At 36.9% G+C, this 27,599-nt stretch overlaps 3 protein-coding genes across 10 annotated transcripts in view; 2 read left to right on the top strand and 1 right to left on the bottom strand.

Moving 5' to 3' along the window:
* The first annotated feature begins 307 nt into the window (after positions 1-307).
* On the top strand, positions 308-13,088 carry LOC111868889 (ELL-associated factor 1). 7 transcript variants are annotated; one of them, XM_033753226.1, is made up of 5 exons: positions 308-719; positions 845-1,076; positions 6,362-6,891; positions 8,809-8,932; positions 13,000-13,088. In XM_033753226.1, the coding sequence occupies exons 1-4, from the start codon at positions 623-625 to the stop codon at positions 8,904-8,906; spliced, it is 957 nt and encodes a 318-aa protein (XP_033609117.1). In that variant the 5' UTR covers positions 308-622; the 3' UTR covers positions 8,907-8,932; positions 13,000-13,088. The 7 variants fall into 7 exon arrangements, with proteins under 7 accessions (XP_033609117.1, XP_023715726.1, XP_033609116.1 ...); XM_023859958.2 differs by having other exon boundaries at positions 8,809-8,937; XM_033753225.1 differs by lacking the exon at positions 13,000-13,088 and adding an exon at positions 12,726-12,787.
* On the bottom strand, positions 12,499-22,544 carry LOC111868888 (chondroitin sulfate synthase 2). The gene is made up of 9 exons (XM_023859955.2): positions 21,340-22,544; positions 20,152-20,303; positions 19,880-20,035; positions 18,167-18,409; positions 16,595-16,761; positions 14,287-14,467; positions 13,883-14,158; positions 13,276-13,462; positions 12,499-13,169 (listed from the first exon to the last, which is right to left on the bottom strand). The coding sequence occupies exons 1-9, from the start codon at positions 22,022-22,024 to the stop codon at positions 12,868-12,870; spliced, it is 2,349 nt and encodes a 782-aa protein (XP_023715723.1). The 5' UTR covers positions 22,025-22,544; the 3' UTR covers positions 12,499-12,867.
* A 1,350-nt stretch (positions 22,545-23,894) lies between these two features.
* The window catches only part of LOC111868910 (polycomb group protein Psc), a 19,538-nt gene continuing 15,833 nt past the window's right edge, over positions 23,895-27,599 (top strand). The window contains exons 1-2 of one of the 2 annotated variants that reach the window (XM_023860003.2): positions 23,895-24,329; positions 24,657-24,804. In XM_023860003.2, coding sequence (XP_023715771.1) covers positions 24,693-24,804 — 112 coding nt within the window. In that variant the 5' untranslated portion in view covers positions 23,895-24,329; positions 24,657-24,692. Of the gene's footprint in view, positions 24,492-24,656; positions 24,805-27,599 lie in introns of both variants that reach the window. The other variant, XM_023860002.2, reaches the window with a different exon arrangement.

Genomic DNA, 27,599 nt, shown 5'->3' with positions numbered 1-27,599 from the left:
ACACGACCACAAATCGCATGACACTGATCCACTGCCAACTTAAATTGAACAATATCCTAATAAATTTACCCCTTAATAAATTGAAAGAGTTCGCTTAAATTTTCTCCAAAACCTTGCTGTATTTTAGCACGGCTATTGCAACGAAGAAATTATTTCATTAAATAAAGATTTTTGCTAAGTACAGGACAAAATTTCTATTTAGTTGTAAGAGCACTGGACCAGTTATTTGTACTGAAGAGCGTAATATGCAGTTTCAGACAGATGGCGAGGAAGTCTCTCATTGCGTCCAATCTGTGAACTGACTATTCTTTGGTCCACTCGCCCGCGTAGCCCGTGTTGTAGTACGTCATTTGGTTTGTGTAGCGTGTCATAGTGGTTTTACAGAAACTATTCGTGAAATAGGTCAAGGAATATGGAGCAGCTTTGCGGTATATGTAGTTAATAACTTTGATAAGATTACATGATATATAGAAGAATAATGTATATGATTATCATTATTCGAGTTGATTAAATGGTTATGTGCAGAACTTAAAATTCTGTGGAGTTCTAATAGTGCCAGCATTCCTACAAGATATAGCTGGGTATACAAAAGTGCCAACTTAATGGCGTAAATGGGCGTAATATGGCCGATAAGTTGGGCTTAGGGCCAGAAGTGCGCCAGTTGAAGCTCGGACCGAGCTTTAGCAGCACGAAAGGAAGTTCTTTCCACACTTTACGATGTAAGTTATTACAAGGTACTGATAAAGAATATGACATTTTATATATTTTGAGAGTTGCCTGTTTTGTATGTTTACATCATTGTACCTCTTATCACAAAAATGCGTTAAAAATCATAATTTTTCAGATGACTTCAAACCTGCAAGTGTTGATGTTAGCAAGGTTGCAACGGTTGATGTTGGATCAAATCAACAAGTGACAGTAACTGTTCCACATCTTGATGGAGCTGGAACACCACATACTGTGTTCAAGGGTTCGCAGCGTCCATATCAGAAAGAATGTGTTCTTATTATCGATAGAGTGACAGGAGAGATTACACTAGAGAAACTGAGTTCTAATATCCAAGTTAAGAAAACAAGGTATACAAATAATAATTCAAAGTCCGCGCTTTGGGCATTTAATAGAACGTGATTTTTTCTTAAAATGTAACTAAGGCTTAGTGTAATTGTTTTTCTATTAATTTTTGTTGAAAGTGTATGAGGATGTGGACTTTCTTGATGTGATCTTGTGGACAAAGTGATACTCTGGTTTAATCTAATATAGAGAATTACTTGACAGCTGATCAGCCATCAGCTTCTCAAGGAGTCCTCTGCATGTACTACCGGCTATTCAACTGAGATGGAAACTGGCTGCATGCAAGAGTATGGTGATAGTTACTGCATAAGCAGAGAGGCCACACAGTGTTTTCTGTCACAAGTGGCACTGTTTTATGCCTCCTCTTATGGAAGTTAGTGACATGCATATCATAATTAGAAAGTTATAGTAGATTCTGTTTTCATCATAATTCTGGTATTCATACACTGCTGTAAAATGCACACAAACTTACAAAGGACTTGACAAGATTGCTTTCTCAAGCTGTAGCATACTATGGTACAAATAGTAAATGGGCTTTACCAATATACTTGCACATGGCATTATAACTGATTACTATGAAAAGCCGCTTCAGATTTCATTTTATACAGGATGTTCCTAAAAAAATGGTGGGGTTTTAGATACGTATATATTTCGTATTTCCTACCATGTACAATCATAACATGTGTCAATTGGAAGCTTAACTGTCCAAATTTTATGTACATCCATCAAAGTGCCTCTGTGTGCGCACCTTTTGTTACCCGGCACACATCAATGCGATAGTCGAATTCCTGCCACACCTGCTGCAGCATTTCAGGTGTGATGGTCTCCACAGTATGATTGATTCTGTTTCGGAGATCCTGGAGCGATTGGGGCAGTGGGGGTACATAAACCATGTCCTTCACATACCCCCACAAGAAGAAATCACATGGAGTTATGTCTGGGGATCGGGGTGGCCACCGGAGAATGGGGGCATCTTCACCTGCAGCACGTCCAATCCATCGTCGCGGAAGGACCAGATTAAGCAAACCTCTCACAGTGCTATGGAAATGTGGGGGAGCACCGTCCTGTTGGAAAATGTAGTCATTGGAATCATTGGCCAGTTGTAATGATTTTCTTGAGCTTCTCTGATACGTCTCTCTCACTCTTTCCACGTCTACATGTGGTATACGTGGCCGCCCAGAACTCTTGCCTTTACAGACATCCACTGTCCACAGACTGCCAGTACCATCTGCGAATGTTGTTTTCATGTGGCGCCTCCTTCTGAAAATGTACACAAAATTCACGGCGCACTGTAACGATGGATTTAAGACACCTCAAATCTTAGCACGCAATAGGCCTTCTCCTGCTGGGTCGCCATCTTACATTTCACGCCTCCTAACTGTCAGAAATGGAACTAGGAAAGAGTGCGATATACAAAATGAAAATTTGAGAGCCACGCTATCAGTCCGTATACGTTTTACTTTTCATCACCAAAAACTGACGGAGATATATGGCAATGAAACCCCACCATTCTTTTAGGAACACCCGGTAGAACTGCTGATAGTAACCCCCATTTGCTTTGGGTACTTCAGCACATAAGCAAGTTTTGCCGCACATTTTGAAATTAATTTTTGGGAATTGAAGCAGTTGTGCATGTAATTACATTTTGGAGAGCTTCAGTCATGTAGAGATTATTCTTTCACACTTTTCTGTTCAGGGTTTTGTAAATTCAGATGTCATAGTAGCTCCTCAGATTGGGAATCTAGGAGGTTAGAGTCTTTTACTTATTTTTCTGTCTGTATGTGTATCACATATAGAGTTCATGCCATTGTCACCTGAATTGCTGTAATTGAAAATATCCATACTGCCTTTGTTCATCTATGGCAGAAGAAATAATCCAGTATGTATCTTGTCTACTAGTCTAAAGTTAAAAGTATGCTGAAAAATATCTTATAATTCATGGATTTACAGATTCATTGTGTGCTGCAGAAATGAATTCATTCCATATAATCTGGTTCTTTAAGCTCATATACAACCATTATATTATGTGGGCAGAATTTAATTAGTATTTTGGCTGTGAATGCAGATCGCAACATAACATTGATTTCTTGTGCCGAGCGTCTGAATGGTTTGTGAGGACTGATCTCTGGCTGTGCTAGAATGTCTCAATCTTCTTTGCTTAGGACAGTTGTCTTGGATTGTCTCTGTTGTCACAAACTGAACCAGAGATTCACAGTCTTTTCCATGTCTTTGTGGGATACCATGCTTGTGTATATTTACAAATAGAAAGTATAAATCCATTTTCTGTAAATTTTCTTGTAAAGGGTTTGACTGTAAACACTTGCTGTTGAATCATATGCATCATAGTAACAACAGTGGAATTCAGAGCTTGAGGCAGAAGAACCTGAGTAAGCAGAATCTTCATTCATTACTGAATTGATCATAGTGTCTTTGGACTGCACAGTTCTCTCATTGTTGTAAACAGCAAATTATGCAGTAATTTAATTCAAGACATGTAATATTCACACTGTTGACAAATTACCTCTCATTTGAAGTCCTTGTAGTAACATTGTTTTGAAACTAATGTCAGAATTCTAATACAGTTTGTCGTGTTATCAGTATCCTAGGTATGCAGATGTCCCTCTTTTCTCTGGTTATGTTAACACATAGTTGAATACTAGTCACCCATCAGCTTGGTGTAGCAGTAGTGTTGTTGACTTGTGTTTTGGAGGTGCTTGGGTCATCTGTTGTGACATCACCCATTCTGACATGTTTAGTGGTTTTACTCAGCCCCTCTAAGCAGCTGTCAGGATAACACCTTGATTAGACCATGACTGCTTCCTTCCAAATCTTGCCAGTTCCTCATTCTCCAACTATCCTGCCACTCAGTGTTTTGTACTCAGATATTGATAGTGTCATAAAAATAAACCACAAAGAAAAAGAAACCTATCCATGTTGGCTGAAGTGCAAGTTTAAAAGTTTNTTGTAAGATTTGAGGCTTTCACGGCGGTGACTATGAAGAAAGCAGTCTTCTGGGATTTGGCGCCGTGTATATGTGGTTAACACCACATATACACGGCGCCAAATCCCAGAAGACTGCTTTCTTCATATTCACCGCCGTGAAAGCCTCAAATCTTACAATTACATGTACTCTTCTCTTGTCACATACTTACAGTGGTATATTATGAATGTATGCATGCATAGATTAGTATAGTTTATGTTGAAAAGTTCTTTTGCTTAGCTTGTTCTTTGATCCTGAAGATGGAAGTGATGTATTTCACCAAAATGTCAGTTTTCTGTCACTGCTCTTTGATGTTTTGTCCCATAAGATACAGCTCTGTGAGAACCTTAGATCCTACATAACTTATGTACTTCTGTATCAATATCCCTGTTTCTGAATCTTCGTTAAGAATCTGTCAAGTAGTGATGAACAGAAGTGAGGAAGTATTCTAGGATGGTTGAGTAGGTTGCAGTTGGCAGGACATGTAATATGTAAGAGAAGCTTGAAGTACATACACAGTTTTGGTTTGGGACATCAGGCTGTATATAGCTGAGTAATATTAAAATTTATTTTTTAAGGGGTTTTGATAATGAAGTTAAAGGAAAGAACAAAACACCAGGCATGGAAACATTAATTGCAGACAATGTGAACAGGGGGAAAGACAAAAAAGGATATTGGGGAGAAAGTAAATTAGTGAAAGGAATGCAGATTGAATATGAATATGGATAAGCAGGTGACTATAAGGATGTCGAGAAACACATCCAAACATCTGAATAAAAAGTTCACACGTTGGTTAAGGAGGTAGACGTATATTTATTTGGGTACTGAAATAAATTCAGAACTTAAAACTGAGAGATCAGTAAAACAACACAAATTAATTCAATGTTTTATTACATTGTATTATGGAACAAAGAGATGTCAAAACAGTGCCCAGCACCAATTTGTAAAATATATTTTAAGCCAGTGCTGCCTTTTATGCTGAAACATGGACCATTACAAAGAAAAACAAAAGTAAAATCAAAGCAGTAAATATGAAATTTTGTAACAGTATTGAATGAAAAACAATTGGATATAATTAGAAATTAAATTTTTAGTGACGTTGGATTTCAGAATCTTTAGCAGAGGTTGAATAAGAATGATAACAGTAGTTTGGTCATATAAAATTAATGAATAGGACAAGGAGAGATAGAGGCAGAGAGAGGCATTAGAATTAAAGTTTAAAGGAAGGAGACCTATGGGATGATGGCAAGGTGATACTGTGGGGTACTGGAAGACAACCAAGGAGGGAGGAAAGAACTGGCAAGAGATGAAAAAGGAAAGATTGTGAGAAGAAAGAAAATATTAGACACTTTCTGTCCATCAACCTATATAAAACAAAGACAGTTCTAGAAGGAGGAGTAGGAATGGAAAAAGGGGGGGGGGTTGTTGTGTGAACCAAATTCAAGAGATACAAGCAGAGTTCGGTGGCCTGCTTTTGTGTTAATGGTTCAGGTTCTCTGAAAACATGGGTATGTTGAACAGTTTGACACATGCCTACTGTTCAGGAAATTTGTCTGTACAGTAGAGTTATAAGTAGATCTCCCTTGAGATGAAGGTAGTTTTTTCCTCCAAAATTTTGGTGTCTCTCTGGTGGTGTCATAACCTGAAGACCACAATATAGAAAATGCAAATTCTTTTTAACATGTGAGTTAGGGTATTTTCAGTATCTCTGGTACTTGGGATGACAGCTTACACAGTACACTTAGTATGGAACATTTTGATTGCTTTCTCATGTTATCATTGACCACATCTAGAGGTTTATCTGCTGCTAGGAGACATTTCTGCTGTGGGGGGAAATGAGTGCAGTCTGCCATCAGCAAGTGACACAGGAAATACACATACACAAACTGAGAAAATTAATCATGTACCCCCTTAAAACTTATATTTGAAATATAACACATACAGCTTTAGAACTTGTAAAAAATTCATGTAATATTGTACTACTATGCAGGTTGGTTTAATATCCACTTACATGTTTTAGAAATATATGGTGTTTAGAGTAGTTGAAAAAAGATGAGTCAGTGATCTGGTGATTTGTAGTTGAGAATAGTGCTCTTCCTGGAACCATTGGCATTAGATAGTATTTTATGAATGTTGAATATTTTTCAATTTGTATGTGGTGTTACATCATCTGTGGAAGGATTTTGGAAACCTACAGGGTCTGTGAATGGTTACCACTGTCATTCAGTGCAAAGGCATCAGGAATGTGAGTCAGGTGTAAAGTTGGCCCATGTTTATTACTTTATGTATTTCTGCTACTTTTTCTTTCAGAATGGAGTCTGCCCCAAAGTTGGCACCACCTTCATCCTCACGCCCTTTGACTCCAGTGGACTCAGTAAATTCTCATGGCAAGAACAAATTACCATCTCCTCAGCATCGTTCTAATAAGAAGAAAACTTCTCCCAAACCTAATCACTTCGCCTCCTCCTTGGGGTGTATTCCACGGCACTCTCCTCTGCATGCATCCCCTTCATACCCCTCATCCAGGTCCCCTCCTCGGTGCCTACAGTCTCAACATAAATCACCACCTTCACTGCCTGCAAGCCTTCCAGTAATTGGCCTTGATGACTCAGATCTAGGATTTGGAAGTTCATACATGCCTTCTCAGCAACAACAGCAGTCACTTATCCCTCCTAGAGTGTCTCCAGAGTACATTCACACTGCAGATGATGATGGCGTAATGCCACCTGCAGACGAGATTGGAATCTTGTCTGAGACATCCTCATCGGACTCCAGTGATTCATCAGGGAGTGAGAGTGAACTTGATACTCAGCCAAGCAACAGTACTGTTACAGCAAATGGTAGGTATTTCTGTGACAAAATTTTATTCTACTTTGGCTGTTTTTTTAATGTTAGTGGGGTAGGACTAAGTCCCTTGTACTGCGGCCACTTCTGGCCTATTGTACCAGCCCCAGATGATAGGTGAGGGTGATTGTGGAGCAATTGGTGGAATGACGATTGGCAGGGGAAACTGAAGTACTCAGAGAAAACCTGCCCCAGCGCCACTTTGTCCCCCACAAATCCCACTTGACCAGACCTGGGATCGAACTCGGGCCACCGCGGTGGGAAGCCAGCGACTAACCACTTGAGCTATGGTGCGGCCCTTATTTTGGCATTGCACACATTGCTTTTGAAGCTTCCCAATATGGTACCTGAATTTTACACATATATTCCTGCTCTTCAAATTTTATACAGTTATGTTGACAGGTTTAACAAGGTATGAAGTGTCTTTACTAGCCTTGAATCTATATGAAATTAGATTCTAAAGGTTCTGACTATGGTGTATAATACGTAAAATTACTGGGTTTTCGGACTTTGTCCATCATCCATATTCCAGAAACTAGAAAGCACAATGTTTCGGAAACTGGATCTGTTTCCTTTTCTCAGATGAGGGGGAGACACCTCAAGGGATCAGTCATTGAAGTTAGCTTTTTCTAAGGAACCCTACAGAGTAGGTCTCACTCCTCTCATTTGAGGACGGAAACAGATCCAGTTTCGGAAATATTGCGTTTTCTAGTTTCAGGCATACTGGACAATGGACAGAGTCCAAACTCCCAGTATTTCTGAATATGAAATTAATTAACATTGGATGTGGATAGCTGTGGGACCAGCACTTCTTTCCATACTGTATAGTAGCAGTTAGGTAATGCTAGGTGTCGAGATTAATGACATGGATTTCTGTGAGATTTTCTAAATAGAGTAAGGCATACCAGACTGTAAAAATTAATCTTTGCTGTGTGAATTCTGATCTTAAAGCTACCCAGAATCTGCGCTTAACTTATGGAGTTCCAACTCTGAGACCTGACTAATCTTCCCAGTCTTGTAGCTGAAGTAAGAATGATTGCCATAAGCATTAAGTGTTGCTAAAAATGGACATTTGCTAGCCTACCTGTAAGAATTTTTTAAAAAATATTGCCCAGAACTTGATGAATTCTCCTCACACAGGTTTTGTGAACCAGGACATTTGAAAGCTTAAGGCCCAGAGTTAAACATTAGATGATTAAGTAGAAACAAAACATATAGTTAGGGCTCTGTGAGGAAGGTTAGAATTCTTGGATGTAGAGAGGTCCTCCACTGCAGTACCTTGAGGACAATTTCTTCTGGTTACCAGAATGTATTGTATACTGAAATAATGACTAGACTATTGTAAGAGAGTAGTACTACAACATGGATATTTTAGACATACATTAATGTGATCTTTTCATTTTTAGAAGTAATGAAATTCATACTGCTTATTAGAACAGTTCATGTGTAGTTTCCCAAATTTAGGCCACAGTCTTTAGGCCTTCCAGTGGACAAGTGACTTGGATAAGTTTACATCAGTACAAAGTTTCATTTGTGGTGCATGAAATTCTACAAGTATTCTCTTTATTACATGTAGCATATGAAAATATTCTATAATCTCCTCCTGTTGTCTATTACATGCCATCCACCTCCTGCTCATTAGATATTTGCTTGGGTCATCTTCAGGGTTTCCTGTTAGGTAAAACAATCTAAACAATTTCTGTATCTTAAGACTGTTGTTTGGGGAAAAGTGATAGGAACAGTAAGTTTAGGTTTGCATTTTCTTTTAATATTGGTGGCTTTTCTTTTATTGTGTGCTTATAGTCAGTCCAGTAACAAAGGATTTAGTTTTTTCTTAGCATTTATTATCTGTAACATTGCTTGGGTTTGTGCCACAATTTATGTATTTTGCTGACCTATAGCCATGATTGTAGGTCATATGAATGGGACAGCATCTCCATCCCTCTCTATGCCAGATCATCTCCTAACAGAAGACCTGCAGCTGTCTGAGTCAGGATCTGAGAGCGACTAGCTATTGAATGCATGGTGGAGGTTGAAGTAATGTGAGTACTTAACAGTTATTGCATTTCTGAACATTGTCCATTGTCCTGCTTTTTATTTAAAATGCACAGTGTTTTGAAGACTGGATTCTGTCTCTGACTTCAGGTGTGCTCAGTTGGTCCCAACTGACAAGGCTCATCCCTATCTCCAGACAACTTAGTACTTGTTATGTCCTATCCAGTAGACACAAAGGCTTTCTGATATAAGAACTTACATTGCCAGACTATTCAGCAACATTGCTTCCATTGCGTTATTTCAAATGCTGTAAGTCAGAGACCCAAACCCACATCTAACAGAATGCATACTTATGTATTTAACAAAGAAAAAATATATTTGAATCAGAAGTAATAATTGGCAATTTTCAGTAAAATATGGAATTCCATAAGAATATATCAGTATTTATAAGATAATAATATTGGAGATTGTAAGTTGATGTAAAATAACAGTGTACTTAACATTTTAAAAACTGAAGTTTCATGTGCGGATGAAAATTTTTATTGTTTTTTATTTCTTTTATATGTTAGTTGTTTTCCTATCTTCTAAACACTGAGGATAGGGTTATATTTATATATTGCTTGTGGCAGAATGTGCATATCTGTATTATGTACACTGAGACCACAGCTGCAGTCTGCCACAAGCTTTGAGTTTATGAGGGCCAGAGCTGTAATTACTCATAGCTGGGGTTTACAGGTTCCAGCTCGACTCCTCCCAAATTGTCAGACATTACATGAAGGATTAAGGGGAGGTGGTAAGATAGTTGGGGTCTAAAATAGGTTGTTTTTTTTTTTATTTTGGTAGTCGGAAGTTTGATTTATGATAATGCAGTGTGTTTTTTTTTTTTTTCAGTTTTCATACAGTGGCATTAAAAACCAATGTAATTAAATATCAAGTGACAGTATGCCTCCAATTCAGTTATACATCTTCTAATGAAACTTGGGTATTTTATTAGTCAATGGGCTCAAGGGATTTTCCACACTGAGTAGAGAGATGTCTGCAGTGATAGGACTGTTGATTTACCTTCATTTGATTTTCTTGGTACCAAGGATACATTTTAACTTTTCATCAATCTCCTGGACATATCTTTTATAGACATATGAGATTTTTTCTCAGAAATTGTATGTTATAGATGCATGAAATATATGTCAGGAATTATATTGTTGTTTGTGAAAATACTTTTTTTACATGTCTAACAAATACATTCATGATGGCATTAAATATTTTTCCATTGAAAATGTTGGGAAAATTAGTCATTTAAGAAAAATTATAAAAAAAAAATCTGTTTACAAATATATTATGAGAAAAGTGGATACAGAAAACATATAAATACTTGTTAATCAAGTTTTAGGACTTTAGAAGATTATGGTTTTTCACAAAAGTGCACCTTAATATGACAAAATTATTACAGAAATTGGGCATACTACCTCCCTTTAAGCAATTAAGGGACCAGCATTTATGTCGCCACCATACTAGTGACCCTCTTTTTGTAGTGAAATTTTAGATATACTGGTGGAAAGGGCCTTAGGTGATGGTGGTCTGAGTTTTACAATTTGCAGTTACTTAGTACTAAGCCTTCTGAATTTGTACTAATGCCTAGGAGATGCATATGAGAGAAAAGGCAACACTGTAATCAGAATTGCTGTTTGCACATTGTAGATGATGCTGTACCATTCATAACGAGGACACTCAGTTGACTAGGTCAGAAAAGAAGTGGAACAGATAGAGTATGGTATACTCCCAGTTATCCATGCTATTGAAGAGGAAAAAAGACTCATGAATAATTGAAAAACATGGATAATCTAAGATCACAGTGACTTTGAACATAAAAACTATAATGTGTAACCCATAGGTCCAGTGTGTTCAGCTACTTCAAAAACCATAAGATTTATGGAAACAGTTTATTGAGCATAAAATGTTTTTTTCATTTTCCTCTACATCTTTTGTTCAAAAAAGTTTCAGTATGATAGAGATTTAGCATGCAGGTCTTCATGTGAAGTGCTTATTAAAATTGTCAGATCTGAATGAAAATTGAAATGATACAGCATTTCTTCATAAAATTCTCCATTGTGAAATTTCATATGTACAGCAGTTCATGGGTTATTGAATGCATACAGACAGCTGAACTGAGCAAAGAGGCACCCCATAAGGTTGTACACAGCCCCAAACCGAATAATACATGCACGGATAATTGGGAATATACTGTACGTGTTCCTTTTGGGGTTTATTTTATGATGCCATCAGTATCTCAGATTAAATAGTGTTGAATGGTAATATGTTGGATGAATAATGAAGTGGAAAGGATTTGGAAAAAGTGGTCATGGCCTAATAATACAAGTATACTGGATACTGTCCAAGCATTTTCCTGGAGGGATCAAGGAAAGCCATAAAGACTTGACTCAGGATACTTGGGTTTTCAGTCAAGATTCAAACCAAAGATCATTCAGACTCGAGGTCNCCTGGAGGGATCAAGGAAAGCCATAAAGACTTGACTCAGGATACTTCAAACCAAAGATCATTCAGACTCGAGGTTTAGAGCATTTCTGTTACAATAGCCTGCTTGGTAGTACATGTTGAATCATAAGCAAAAGTAAAGTAGTGTTCATTTTCATGTAGCCATAAAGACAGGCTTGTTTTTATGAGGCCTGAAGAAAAAGTATTGAGTCTGAACCTATGAGAACTGAGAAACTGTACTTACAGGAATGGGAAGTTAATGCCTTTCATAGTCCTTCAGTGTGTACTATACTTGTTCCAACATGTCTAACCAGTCCTGCAAGCACTTTTCAAGCCAGATTTTTTAATGGAAAATAGCTGCTCCATTACAGTGTATTCAATTGCTTCCGCATCATTAGATCTTTTGCTTTTAAAGGTATTTTTAAGGGTGGGGATAAAAAATATCACATTGAGGCTACTTCACTTGTACAGATTTTTTGTCATTATTTGTTTTGTTAACAGCTCACCAAAGGTTACTTTGTGAATAGCCCTGTATTATGCACAATATCAGGGACAGCCACATTAGCTCATTCAGTATAGGTATGGGCTGGATGGCCAGGGTTCGATTCCTAGTAGGGACCACATTTTTCTCTTCTCCATAGCATCCAGACCGATTCTGGGGCCCAACCAGCCTCTTTATCCAACAGGTACTAGGAGCAGTTTCCCAGTGGGCAAAGCAGCTGGGGTGTGACACTCACCGCTCATGTCCATCTAGTTCCAAGGCCAGGAATGGTGGAGGTATTCCACCACTCCCCCATGTATTCATAGCATAGTGCTCAATTAATCACAGGAACATCTTTACCTTTTTACCTATAGAATATGTTGTAGCTTTGATATAAATTATATTTGGCATGAGAAAAACAGATTGCTGTTGTTCTCTTAAGTAGGCAATTTCTTCTGGCTGTATTTAGTATAAGATATAATTCATATAATTCTGAAGTATATAATTACACAAATGAATTAACAATAAAAGCAGTGTAACAGAAATTCAAGTAAACAACATTTTGGATTTATAATACCATGACAATTTCATCTTCATAGGTATGTAAAACATACTTTGTTGGCATTGGCACTTTTTTGGGGGGGCTTGAAATATGTGCTCTGATTCATTTGCGTTCACATAAAAGTGGATACAAAACAGTATGAAGCTGTAACCTGTACAGTTGGTGTTAAGATGGCTTCAATTAGTTGCACTGAAAATGCCTAGTCTCTGTCTTATACAAGGAAAGCCTGTCAGGATATCAGACCTGAGAGAGCTCTCCAAACCTACTGGACTAAGTCTGATTCTGAAATTTTATTTCAGGTCTAACACAATTAAGCCTTAGGCAGAAGATGGAAATACAAAAATGGACTTGGAAGGATAAACAAGATAGACAGGCATGTTTTACATTGGCAACCAACTGATGTATGCAAGCTTATCTCACTTTGACTAAAATTTAGTTAGACTAGGTTGTAATATGGCTGGCCAGATAGTCTAATATTAACTGTGCAAGTTGACTTTTGCTTCCTAAATTGAAAGCTCTCATATCCGTGCACTGACGGTTGGAATCTTGACAGTTTCTCTCTTGGTAATGTAGACGCAGCCCAGGCTCAACAGCACGCAGAATGTGGAGACTTCTTGAATTGGTGAACATTCCATATAATGAAGAAGGTGGACTTGACTGGCTGTCATATTTGATGATCATAAGAGAATGAATGTCTCTGTCACTTCGTATTATTGGTATTATGTCTTCTATTTGTTTGCGTGCTGAGGAGCAAATTAAAAATGGTTAATTGTAAATGTTAATACATCCCCATATTAAAATTTGAATATACATGTAAGTTTTATTAAATGCAGCTGTTATAACAGTCACCTGTAGTATAGTCACGAGCATGAAAAGCAATGTGGCTGAACTCTCTAGTGTCATAATGGCCATATAATTTATCAATGTCTAATTCCTTTGGGCTTGTGTTGGCACTACTGTACACAATATCTGGGTGATATTCTGAGAAAGGAATGGGGCTGAAAACTTGCCAGCCCAGTATGGTATTCATGCGTACCTGAAAAAAGGAAGTAGAAGGTACTATGTTAAATCTAGTCATTAAAAATGACTCATCTTATATGCATTAGCAAATGAACTGAAATTCGACATTAAAATGCTGCAGGTTCTTTGCCTGGAATATAAGAAACAAATTATATCTCCTACATTCACACTCCTTTTCTTTTATGAAACCATCAGCATATTGAAAATAGCAGTCATGCTTAATTAAATCAAACATTCTTTTAGAAACAAGAAATGAGTTTGTGAAAAGCATATATCAAAACTTTATTCCTTTCTAAATGTAAAGCCAATGGCCTTATTATTCTATAAGAGTGTCCTTGCCAACAAAAAATTAGCTACAAGTATTACATAAATTTATTTTCATTTTAATATTTTATTTCATTATTTCATACATTAACTCTCATTACAAAAAACTCACCCGATTAAGATAATCCTGCCTTAGGTCCATGTTGGACTGACACATAAGGATTAGTGACTCTGGTGAAAACTTTCTAATAACTAAGTCAGCCACAACAAATTCCAAAAGTGGATCATTAGCTAACTCATTAGGTGAAGGGATCTTTATAGACACCCAGGCTATTTTGCTTCCATCTTTTTTGTATCTGTCAGATAAAGTAAGAGCTAGCTCCTTGACTGATAAAAAAATGTCGTCCTTTGTACCTTTCCCAGGTAAACTTGGGTCATACAACAAAACCTACAACAACAAAAAAGCTACAAGTAAATATCTGAAATAATTGTCCAGTTCCAAGAATAAGTCATTTTATGTTGACAAAATTTCATTGAATACAATCCATAGTATACTCCAATTTAACATGTATGTACCAGCATCAGGAAAGTCTTATCTCGCTTCTCCATACAAATCCTGGCATAGTTTTCCATGAACTTCATTGCTTCCAGCTTAGATTCTGCTTCCACTTGTAGAATTAAGTTCACACGTACGTTTTCAGTAACATATGGCATGGGTACCACCTCAACTCTCCCTAATGGCTTACATACCTCCACTCTGAAAGTAATAATTTGCAATTACTGTTACTTATTTCGTGTATGGCACTTTTTTTAGGGCTGCCATAATTAGTACTGTATAAAGGATATTTATACTCTTCACCAAGTATATCAGAATGATAAATGGAGCTTGCAGTAAAAATGGGAGAGATGAGAAATGCATACAAAATTTTGATCTCAAAATCTAAAGGGAAGAGGTCACTCGGAAGGCTAGATATAGATGGGAGGATATTAGAATGGTTCATAAAGAAATAGGGTGGGAGGGTATGGACTGGATTCATTTGACTCAGAATAGGAACTAATGGCAAGCCGTGGTGAACATGATAAAAGTAAAAGGTAAAGGTATCCCTCTAACAGGCTGTGTTGAGGTTCCCACATTTTCTAGACAATTGGCTCATAGATGGTGGCAAGGTTGTCAGCCCTACATGCCAACCGCCCTTTACCCCCAAGAAAATTCCTGGTACTCATTTCTGTTATTTGTTCTGTCGACCCCAGGGCCATAGTGTGGCTAGAAGGATTTGGTCATTTGAAAGAAATCCAATGACCTCATTGGGACTTGAATCCGTGACCTTCTGGCTTGTAGCAGAGTGCCTCAACCAACTATGCTACCGCGTGCCCCCCTGTTAGGAATGAACCTTTCAGTTCCATAAATGGTGGGATTTCTTGACTACCTGAATAACTGTTGCCTTCTCAAGAAGTACTTTTCTTCAAGTTGTTAATTAGTTATGGTGGATATTTATTTCTCTTTCTTTCATACGAATTTTGAAGCTTGGAGGAAACAGCAATGACTTCTGCAGTGTATTCATAGCAAGGTCCCTATGCAGGCCGCGCCATAGCTCAAGTGGTTAGTCACTTCAGTGAAACAGAAACTCGTGCATAGACAGTTACATAACTGTAATGAAATGTGTGTATAGCATACCAGTTTTGGTGCAATTGCTGCTCATGTTCCTAGCAGTTTCTGAATGCTAAATTTTGATGCTCTCTTCTAAACAATGTAAAACAGACCTGACATCCAAGTCACAAAAAATCAATCCAATGGATCTGTTACACCAATAAGCATTTACTAAGTTATGCATAAAATCACAAGTAAGTCTTCATATAATGTGTCTTTAATTGTCCAGTTTTAACCAAAAGTAGAATTTATTGGGAAATTATGATAAAACTTATCAGTTTAAAATGTAATGAAATTCTGGTAAGTTTTTCTGGAGTTGTTACATGTGGACAGAAGGCTTGCCAGACATGATGAAGCTAATAGGCACACTTTTGCAACTTGTTATTGCAAATGTGACAAGAACAGAAATACCCTATAATAATTTTACATTGGGTAATTATATCAAGGAGACTGAGATGGCAAGAATATCTGGAACAATGGGAAAAAAGAAATGCATACAAAATTTTGGTTGGGAAACTTACTGAAAGAGACCACTTGGGCAGTTGTTATTAAGCTGCATGATAAATTCCCTACTGTATGTGAAGTTTCATAATTTACTCACCAAAGTCTGCTACTGGACCCTGTTATGAGCCACTGAGTCAAAATCTTCACTGCCTTGGTCGTTGGATATTCCAAGTTCTTACACAAGAATTTATAACATACTAAATTTCTTAGGATAAGCAGTGGAGATATAGATGACGGGAATATAAATGAATATTGGGAAAATGAGCTGTGTTGATGTTCACTGGAATAAACTGGCTCAAGATAGGACTCAGTTATAAGCTTCTGTGGTGACAGGCATTAACCTTTGGGTTCCATAATGAAGAATTTGTGAACAGGTGAATGCATATCACATGATCAGCTATACCCTGTACCAGAAAGTTACTTGCTGGTAACAATATTACAATGGAAATAAAACACTGCTATAAATAAAGATCAATTAATACTTACTAATATGACTCTCAGTACCATGTATATAATCTATTACACAAATTCTTTAATGTGGACTGTGTAATGAGAACACAAACCTAACATGTTAGGCAGTCATAAACCCAGTTTATCAGTCTGCAGTATTTGAGATTGTAGTCGATGAAAATGAGGAGTAGCTTCTTCGAGTATCCCCAGGTTTTGTACCATTATACCAAATATTAGCAACAGCCCTCATACATGTGCTGCAAAACTAATTAAGATTTGTACCTCTTGTGAACTTCTTGGCCAGTTCTGGTGTCCCTAAATGCCAAGTCTAGACGATAATCCATACCACGGGAAGGATCAAATCTTCTGTAGCCATTTATCAAGTGATGGTACTGCAGATGTTCTCCCCATCCTGCTTCCACCTGTTTGATACTTGCATTCACCACATACTGTGAACATTGTACAAAGAAATCTGATAACATCTTATTTTTATTATTACTTTCTTTTTAAGTCTTAGGACAGGGCTTTTGTTTGCGTTTTAGATTCTGAATATGAAAATCACTGGTCACTCTACTCAACATGAAAATGATGTATCATTCCATACTCTTTGGAACATTTAAATATCAAATGATTCACATACACCTTGAATTCTGATTTTGAGTTTGAAATTTTGAGGATATGACATATCTTGACATATCCCAGAAGAAAAAAATATTCATTAGAGATAAGTCTTAGGATCTAGCAGGCCACTTAATAGGTGTGCCTCTGCCAGTCTTTCTCCCAGGTAAATGTACTTTGACAAAATGTCTCACTGTGATGAAAATATGAAGGTGCAGCTTCTTATTGAAAGAAGACTGTCTTCAAAGTCTTGTTTAAGATGCATCATGAACTACAGTTCCACACTTCTATTCCACAAGAATTAGTGCCAGTAAACCTTCACTGGTTACTCATAAAACATCCATCTTTGGACTGTTTTTGACATACTCAGTTGATTTGTAAGCGATTTAAGTCCCAAATCCCACATTGCTGTCCTGATTAGTGTCACTGTACACACTTTTTTATATCTTGACCATCATTTCATCATAAAAAGTGGAATACTCAATGCAAATTAAATAGACTGACTGTGTAAGAAGATACAAGGATGGGTGGCTGTTATGTATAGCACGCACTGCAATAACAACAAAACAAATGGAATAAATATTATTACTAAAGCAAAATTCACAAGTTTTGTCCAAAAGAATAATAAATGCTTTCATCATCATTTCCTAGAAGTAGTGAAACTACATTACTGCCAAATGTGGGACAGCAGGAAAAATGTATTTATTTTTTATGGGAGTAGAAGCCTCTACTCGATTCTTAAGAACACTGACTGAAAAAGATTATGTGCTGCACAATTGAAAATCAAAATATGGTAACCACTTTATAGCTCCATTTTGTAATGTTCTGCTATTCACTTCATTATTATATGAGTACACTACAGCATATTTTGTACTGGAGTGTGTTTCTCTTGACCAATTACTGATTAATTTATTACTGATGCATACCTGATAAAATATTTATCATAAGCAGCTCTATTAATTTCTGGAGTGATTTTTTAATGTCAGTTGTCATATCTGTACTACAGAAATTAACCCTGTGCTTTACCTGTTGTCAGATGTTGTAAAATGGGGTACATGTGTTGTCACCTTAACATACTAAAACTTGGTGGATGAAGGATATTTATATTTACTGGTCTTATGTCAGGATACAGTGAATTTAAATAGTGAGGCAAAGGGTTCAGAATCAAATATTGTTTCTTTCTTCCCCCCAGGCATATATGAAAATGGAGCTTTCTTGCCAATCTTAAAATGTTACCTGTATATCCTTTTTATCTGCTCCATCAAGTTTCTTGACATTGGAGAAGTCTGAATTTAGGTATACTTCAGTGTCTGTGAAATAATCCCATCTAAGCACGTCAAACCTGTTGATTGGTACAGTTCCTGATGGGATTCCAATTGGCCATGTTACACCACTCCGTCTCCCAGGAGTCATTTCTGACATGTTCACAAGAGAGTTACGCAGTGAGGTTATGTCTTGTTTGTTGTGAACAAGTCCCACCTATGATGAATTAATCAGAAGTGGTAATGGTATGAAAGATGAAATTACACAGTAAGTAGATTACATTTATGAGATAAGACCAGATCAATATTTAAGAGTAATGCCCTTTATAAACCAGAATAATTATGCATTCACAATGTAAATATGTATACATTGGATAGTTCATTCATCTTGTAATTCTACTTGGTTTGCTGTCAGACCATGTATCATTCTGTTTCAGTTGTTGTTTATCTGAGCCAGCTCACTGCCACCTGCTGTGTGTATTATAATGTGTGGCAGTATGATTACAGCAAATAATGAATTGGGAGGGAGCAATCATTAGCTGTTTTAAAAGTTCTGATATCCTGAAGAGCTAGGATAATTCAGCTGGTATAATGAAGGCTATGGGCTGGATGACCGAAGAGTCAGGGTTTGATTCCTGGCAGGGGCCATAGCATAGTTGGTTGAGGCACTATGCTAGAAGCTGGAAGGTCATGGGCTCGATTCCCAATGAGGTCACTAATTTTGTTTTCTTTAATTTAACTAATCCTTTGAGCCACACTATGACCCTGGGGTCTACTCAGCCTCTAACAGAAATAAGTACCAGCTTATTGACGCCGATTTTCTACGAGATATGGGAGTCTCGATCTCTCACACCCTTCTGAGCCTTCATGGTCTGTTACAGGGAGAGCTTTACTGTAGCTGTGGATCATCACACTCATGCTTTACAGCAACCAGTTCCAAAAATGAACTGTTCTGGCATAATCCAACTCTTTTAAGCTCATGCACAACCATTATTTTATAACGGCAAAAATGAAGTAGTCACAGGGCTTTGAAACACCATTTTCTCCTGCCAGGTGTCTTTAACGAAGGACTGGTATTCAGCTGCACCTGAATATCTTTATTTTTTCTTCAGTTAGCACACTCCTCTAAGATCCCTTTTTGTCACAAACTGAATGTGTCATGTGCCAATTTTTTTTAGAAGCCTTGACAGATGCATCTTCATGGAAATCAATTCTTGTGGGCATTTATGAGTGAACATATGAATGTGCTTTCCATCACTTTTACATCTTGCAGAGAATTCAACTACAAATATTCACTCCTGAATGGTATATCTTGCTACAAGAGTAACAAATTTAGATTTTCTGGGATAAAAAGATCTGAGCAAACAGAACTTTCAATTGACAGTATCTTTTCTTGCTTTGCAGATGACGTGTCATATTGATAGGTTATGGAGTGATCACATACAATTATCAAATGCTCTGTTCACGGTGTTGCCACGTTTCCTTCTCATCTGAATTGTCTGCAGTTTCTCTGTAATTTATTATACTGGCTACTGGTTTTTCTTTTTAAGGGCTCTTCATTATACCTCGTATTATAATTCTTATCATGATACACATCTTGTAACCTATGTAAATGGGGGATCCAGAGTTTGTCATTAGTGTCTTTACTATAAAACATTCTTGCAACTACATTATTTACACCACTTACCTTACAGAAATAAGCATGTAGTTGAAACAAAACATTTGGCTCTTGGACAGGATAAAGTGTCAATGCAGAATGAAATTTGTAGTCTTTGGTTAGTCTCTCAATATCCTCCTCCATATTAAAGCTTCTATCAAGAGAGTAACTTGTCAATGCATAACCCTGAAGACACAAGTTCATAGTAAGAAATGCATCTGGTACTATATGACTGCAATCTACAAAATTACAAAAGTTCAGTCATCTGGAATATGAAATTATGAAACTGACAAATTACGTACTTGAACTGATTCTTGACATGACATATCTGTAGCATGGAGTATACACCGTCCCAAATTGTCATCATAAGAATCAGAAAAAGCATTCTTAACACACCAATCAAGTGATAACATTACTTTATGCATCACTGAGCTGCTGAGGAGCAGGCCAGCATCTGTAATTGACAAATATATTTAAAATTTAGTCTTCATTAAGTTCATCATTTTCAACATATTTCTTAAAACCAAAAAAATATCAGCAATTTAAAAGATTTTAAAATTCTTCATCTTGTACCTCACTCAACCAAGGAAATGATGAATTAAAATGACTGAACAGTTGAATCTAATGTTAAGTTTCGGCTTCCATGGTGGTTAATCATCGATGTTAAATTCTGCTCAAGTTGTTTCACTGTGGTTGTGGGTGATGCTACCTCCAAAATTCTGATGTCACCACTATTATTATTATTATTTCTTCCTTATTCCATTACATCTATAGTAGGCAAAAGCCTTAGATACAGAATTGTGTCAATTTATCTTGCTAATACTCTTAAGCAATTGTCAAGAAGACTTATAAAATAAGACAATGTATGTTTACATCATAATACAATTTCTCTCTAGCATAATACATTAAAATTTAAGATAAAAGTTTCCATCAAAGGTAACAGAGTATTTTGGTCATATAGCTTAAACATATATAACAAATCCAAGATATAAAAACATTACATTTATAAAAATACAAAATTACAATTTCATGATGACCACACATCACTCGTCCCCAGTCCAATAAAACACATAATCAGGCCTAACACAGCCCAAGCTGTCAGGACAACACACAGGTGGTGAGAAAACCACTGTCAAACCCACAACCTACCACTCCACAGAGTTAACATCAAGGGTTTAGTGTTGTATGCATAGTCTTCATTCTATGTATCTTCCACAATTACCATTTTCGAAATATAATAAAGGGTTCTGATTTTTATGAACAGGATCTGGTGGTACCTCTTTCAAATTCCCTCACTAAAAAATGTTGATATATGCTGGTCCACTATAGTATGGAAAATATTATACTTCAGATGCTTTTTAATCTAACTATTACTTTGCATGCAAGTAAATGTAAAAAAAAAGTATCTCCTTATGAATCAAAAGGTCAAAATCAGTGCTTATTGTCATGGTGATCTGAAACAAGGAAGAATTTATGCTTAATAACCATACCTAATGAACAGAAAGATGTATGCTCATCTCTTCTACCACTTCCAGCATGGACATCTTCACTCACACTAATCCCTTGCACCATCTCATATAGTTCACGAGCTTTGATATATGTTGCATCCTTGACCAAAAAATAGAAGTCAAATTCATCCAAGAAATTGTCTGTGATGTACTTCAGCATATGGAAAACCTTCAATGTTCTTCTTGTATCAGTGAAACCCACTATGCCCCCAGGCATTGAAATATTCAGTTTTTGATGTCCAGGTGCATCAATGAAGAACATAACCTTGTCCACCAGGTGTGCAATAGTTTTGTTCAATGCAGCACCACGAGTAGATACATCATATTGAGAAGATAAAACGCCAACAAAAAGTTTCTCACGTATACCCAATTCCGTTGAGTAATATCGAGGCCGATTCAAAAGGGCTGGTGTTTTTCGGGCCTTATTGGGCTTACCTGCGAAGTTAATCCTCGGTTCATATTCATCCCCTAGTAAGTTCGAATCACTACTTAGAGAACGACTCCGAGACAGATGATCGTTTGTATAACCTTCTCCATTCTCATTAACGAGACAACCGTTTTCAAAAATTGGTGAAAGAATGAAACTAAAAAAAAATCCCAAACATAAACCTATAAGAAAATATTTGTTCTGCCTACAAAGGGTGCTAATGAAAGGAAACGTCTTCATGTTTATGTTTACATTTTCATACCAAATGTCACTTTCCAAACCCACATTTATTTTCTCTTGTGCGTATCACGTATGAAATATTACCCTTCCACATACAAAAGCATTCTACACTAGGTAGAATTTTATACATGTACACGTCAGTTATAAACGAAACTATACCAAGTTTTCGTCATTTAAATAATAATTAAATTCCTCCGTATTGGCACTGAAATAATATTCCGGACAGAAGGGCATCTAACATCCTCACACTGATACACCCCAAAACTGTTTCGGCTTCTCAGCAGGAATACCATAACGACTAGAACGAAGCCGTCAGCAACTCAAAAGTTATTGTCTTGTAACGTAGTCGCCGTGTATTTTTTTATCGTGTTATAAAAAATGGCCTAGGCAATACCCATCCGGACCTCTGTAGCGCATTCTTATAAACGTCTTATTCTATCATATTGATTGATTGATTGATTTATTTCGTCACTGTAGATCATTGTACATGATATATGACAAGTCAGGTCACGGTCACTCCGCGATTTTTGAACATCTCTTAACCTAACTGTGTTACCAGTTAGGGCTGAGGGTACACCAAGGAGACTGGCAACCACAACGCAACCGCGATTTTAGAGAATTGTAAACAGCGTGAGTTCAACACAAGCTAATGAATGGAGCAGCGCAAATTGAGGAAACGGCAACGTAACTGGCAGAGCGACCGAGAAACTCAACATCCAGGCAACGGAGCATGCCAGTATTCTCACAATTGCGTTTCCGCGTGGTTTCCTAGTGACAGCTGTTTTATAACGCGCTTCAGTGGTTCGCTTGTTTCTTTCGATGGCACGGAAGGACGACGAAACTGCTAATTTTGTTTTTGTGCAGTTAACTGAACAAGAACCTGGTATTTTTCATGAGACGAAGGAGTCTGGATCCAGTTTAAGTTCTTTCGAAACAATATATGCGCCTCCTTTTAAATTGTCACAGAAGAACGGATGCACCCAATGTTTTCCTTTCTTAATATTGTATTTAAGCATCCTGTTGCATTAATATATAATTTATTTAATATATTTCCGTCTTAAATTCAACTCATTATATAGTCACTCTTTTTCCACATTACATGGTTCGGATGTATACTGTACGGCCATCATCGGGTATCTTCCATCTTGCTAAAATTGTTGCAATGTATGTCAAAATTTCGTATCGCATGTGAAGGCAATATTTCCTGCTTAAGATAAATTTACCATAATTAAAACAAATTAATTAATATCGCAATATTTGCCTTGTGGTCGTCTTCTCACGCCGTCTCAACCGGTCACAACTGCCACCATACTATGACAGGATCAGTATTATTATGTTCCATTGCTGAAGGTAAGTGCATGAAATTAAAAAGTACAATCATGCATTACGTCGGACGAACATAATGTAGTCATTCATTTCATCTGTAATCTGTCAAGACGATAGGCCCACAGTCTCTTCCAAAACAGGCTCGTAACTTAAATCTGAGAGTATACTATTATTATTATTTTATACATTTACTTATTTATCTTTTCATACATATCAGTTTTTAAATAAATATGGGAATGTTGTTTACGGAGACGCCTTGCACAAATACTTTGTCTTCTAGTCTTCAGAGCTCTGTAACTGACTTCGGGTATTCTTTTTTGCTCTTCTTAGACAGAATGTCCATCATTGTTTCCCATTGGGTCTTGTACCGTTTACAATCCCAGAAGATTTGTTCCATCGTTCCCAGCCCGTCATCACATTCCGCCGTGAATATGGACTCAGTGACTGCAGTGCCATCTTTCGATCAAAGTTGAGAAGTTTATACGTCATCTAACGGAAAGAAGGTAAACTAAATGTTCCAGAATAAGTAGTTCATATTCGTTTATGTAATTATGTTTATGTGTTGTTTATTGAATGTCGTATTGCACTTTGTGTTTGTGTCCGTGTGGTGTATATCGTTACAAATGTATTTGGTGGAAATATCAATTGTGTAATTAGCTTGCTAACTGACGTTTGGCGGGATCACGTGACTCCCTCCAAACAGAAATCGAGGTTGTGTTTGGGTCGACCTGCGTGGTGTAGAAAATCAAGCTCGTGGCTCTTGGGTGCCAATAGACCAAATGCGATAAACAGTAGACAGAAGTTAAAGTAGTTCGTTTAATGGCAATCGATATTCACGAAGGGAACATGAAATCAAATTCGGTTGTTCCTGAAGCCTGACATCAAGAAAATAGGAAGATATCGTACCTGGTATAATAGGGGTCACCGAAAGCACAAAATAGGCTGTGCATTCCAATATGGCTGGCTTATTTTCTAACGCGTCAGTTTTTTTTCACATAAATCTTTATTTTATGATATGTTGTACATCATTGTGTGCTTCATTGTGTATATATTTATGCCAGCGATTTTGATTTGACGTGTGCCATATTGAACTTACTATTTCATATATGTGTGCGCACTGTGACGTCTTGCAGCAGAAAAGGTAAACACCACAGCTGTTGGTGTTTACTGATATAAGGCAAATGTTTTGACATCGTTTGTATATATGTTTGCTTGTTTTCTGCACGTGCCGAAAGTAAGTTACGGAGTACTATGAAGTCTGTTATGTTTCACTGCCACCTCTAAGCAGTTTTATTTTGTTTGGTAGCATCCATGGCAAAGTGTTGAGTTTTCAAAGTGCAAGATGCATCGGCCTCGAAGACTCAAGATCACAGACCTGAATCCACATCTGATTTGTGTCTTATGTGGTGGATATTATATTGATGCTACAACCATCATTGAATGCTTACATTCATGTAAGACAAACTAAAATTATATAACCACATAATGAAGTGTCATTTGAACACACATTACATATTCAAATGCAGATTGGCACTTATTTGACCTTTTCTTTTTGGCCATTTGCAAGTCTTTATAGAACGATTTATCGTGTTTTTTATAATCAAAATGATGTTTTCATTTTGATAATTAAAAGTACAAATCAGTGTGCAAAAATTTTCAGCAGTGACAAGTACTGTAACCTTATTGCTGCAATATTGAACACAAGCCTCCAGTACTATATAGTGTGACATTTGAATTTACTCCTCATCAAGAAATAATCATCTCATTTGACTGCATCATTTGACTGCATTCTCTTGGCTATGAAAGTGTATTTTTTTTTCTTCATATTCTTACCTTAAAAGTGCTTTATTCTAGAAAAATAGTGAGGAAATAATATGCAGCAAAAAGGTTAATTTGTAAGACTCTTAATAAATCTACCAGTCACAAAACATTCTCTGTGTTGCTGTGTACTTACTTGTAAATTTGTAACTACAGGGAATATTTTTACTGTGTGGACTGGGTCCATGGGTTTGTGCCTCATGACAGACTCTATGCCACTTGCTGTGAGGCACATACAAATGGTGCCAATTAATCAGTGTGCCTGATGGTTGATAATGTTCGGAACAAAGTAGTTATAATTCGCAGATGACAGAAGGTGTTAAAAATGCTGTCCTCTCTACACATATATATTTTTCGCAGTTAATTGTTTCATTAAAAAAGACAGGTAAAATAATCCTTCTTGCACTTACAGCACACCAGGCACCAACTTTCTCTGGATGGCTTCAGCACTTGTGTTGCTATTCTTGAACTAGTATTTGACATTCCAGTCTCTTGAGCTAGACATTTCAGTGATTTTATATGTGTATGTTCAAGTCAGGCCCCTATGTCGTCAAACTTCCCAGCTTATGTTTTTGTTTCTTGTCTGTTAAACAGTCCCAGTCTTCTACATGTATTCACCATATTATGAATTTTTTGTCTGCTGGGAACTCTTTCATCAAGAAATTTACATAAAAATTTTGACTGACATTTTCTAGCAGATCCGTATTTCACATTGGTGACATGCAGAAATACACGTTACTCTAAGTATGCCACACTATGACGTACTGCACTGCTCACTAACAGAAACTCGGAACAAATGGCTGATGGCACTGATAACTGATGCCTCCTGCTGACAAATCATAAACCGCACTGCTTGTTGTGTAATACCATCAAGCGGTCCACATGTTAATTACTTCCCTTCATTCCAAATGTTATCTGCCATCAGGCATACTGATTTATTGGTAAATTCACATGCACCTCACAGCAAGCAGTGTGCTGGTCCCCTTGAAGTGCAGAGCCATGGACCCAGTCTCACAGTAAAAATATTCCGTTTACCTTCTTGTACCAATCATAGTAAATAACTGATTGCTGGTTAAAGTATGAATTCCCCACATGTTACTGTTTTCATTTATTTTGTAGTGAGGAGTACCTTCAGTGTCAAGTCTGTCTGTACATGAGTAAACAAACTGAAAATTGTTATGTTGAAAGGTACAAGGAGGAAGAAGGGAGGTGGAAGAGACAAACTGATGTAATATTCATTGACACAAACTATGATGATATAGCTTCACCTGAAGTGATACATGGTGCCCTTAGTTATTTCATTTTTCTAAGTTTTCATTATATCATCTTTTTGAGTTCAGTAGTGAGGGAACCCATAATGTAACATTTACCCATATTTGTAGCAGGCATCGCATGTTTAGTGTTGAACATATTTTATCTGATAGGGCAAGTTATGGATCTTGAGTTCTGTTACACCATTGTTTTGTCAAATTGGATTGAACATTAAGCCTTTTTTAACTTTTGTTTTATTGAAATTCTAGCGTAATTGTGAAATATATGTTCCACACAGCATTTTTACAAAATTTTACACATCCCACATTGTGGAAGTGGAGCTGTAAAAGTTACAAATAGAGCAATTTTTTTTTTTCAGTTTACCTTGCCTATCTTATTTTTTTGTGAGACACTGTTACATTCTGTGTCTAGATGTAGACTAGATGTGTACAAACCAAAGGTAGTTAAGTTTTGACTATTACAGTGACATGCAGACATTCCTTGCTACATCAGAGCATGCATGCACTTCTGTATTTTTCTTGTTAAGTGACCAGTCTTGAGTTGTGCACATATGTGGGTTACATTAAATTTTCAATTTCAGTTAGTACATAGTTCTTAGGTCTACTGTTGTTACAAGCCTTTGTAATTAAATTATTTTTATTATCAGTTTAACAGATTTTTTAATTGGGCGATTAATGCTGTATAGTCTTGGTGCTGACAGTAACCAACGTAAAAAAAGTGGGATGTTCAGGATTGGATGGTGGTGTTTAGAAGAATAGCATTCCTTGTGCTTAACTTAAATTTTAGAATTTGATTTGTTTCATTCTGGTCCGTCACAATAACAATTACAAATTATAAATCACTCCGTCCAATGTGACTGTAAGTTTTTTACTACATAAAAACTTAACACCCTTACATGTTTCGGTCTCTGTGGACCATCTTCAGAGGGCAAACATCACTACAAATAGGAAACCACTATCACATAATTTGTTTACACGCAAAGTACGTACACTTATATGTTACAACACACAGTACACAGAATAGAACATTCCATAAACACAGCAGTTTCCTGGGAATGTAAGTTTTAAAAAATTGTATAAAATTCCTTGATGCTAATTAAAAGTTTTTTAGATTGTCAATGATTAAAATTCGTAAACCATGCAGGCTCGTGTTCGTCCTC

Source organism: Cryptotermes secundus, unplaced genomic scaffold (assembly GCF_002891405.2).
Source record: "Cryptotermes secundus unplaced genomic scaffold, Csec_1.0 scaffold685, whole genome shotgun sequence".
Taxonomy (NCBI): domain Eukaryota; kingdom Metazoa; phylum Arthropoda; class Insecta; order Blattodea; family Kalotermitidae; genus Cryptotermes; species Cryptotermes secundus.
The sequence above is the reverse complement of the archived record's forward strand: the minus strand, read 5'-3'. Positions and strand labels throughout refer to the sequence as shown.

Coding starts and splice junctions, on each gene's coding strand:
- LOC111868889 (XM_033753226.1), top strand. CDS start 623: ATGGCCGATAAGTTGGGCTTAGGGCCAGAAGTGCGCCAGTTGAAGCTC. Junction 1,077..6,361: donor ATCCAAGTTAAGAAAACAAG/GTATACAAATAA, acceptor TTTTTCTTTCAG/AATGGAGTCTGCCCCAAAGT. Junction 6,892..8,808: donor CAGTACTGTTACAGCAAATG/GTAGGTATTTCT, acceptor CCATGATTGTAG/GTCATATGAATGGGACAGCA.
- LOC111868888 (XM_023859955.2), bottom strand. CDS start 22,024: ATGAAGACGTTTCCTTTCATTAGCACCCTTTGTAGGCAGAACAAATAT. Junction 20,304..21,339: donor TACATCTTTCTGTTCATTAG/GTATGGTTATTA, acceptor TGTCAATTACAG/ATGCTGGCCTGCTCCTCAGC. Junction 18,410..19,879: donor TACATGCTTATTTCTGTAAG/GTAAGTGGTGTA, acceptor AATTCATCATAG/GTGGGACTTGTTCACAACAA.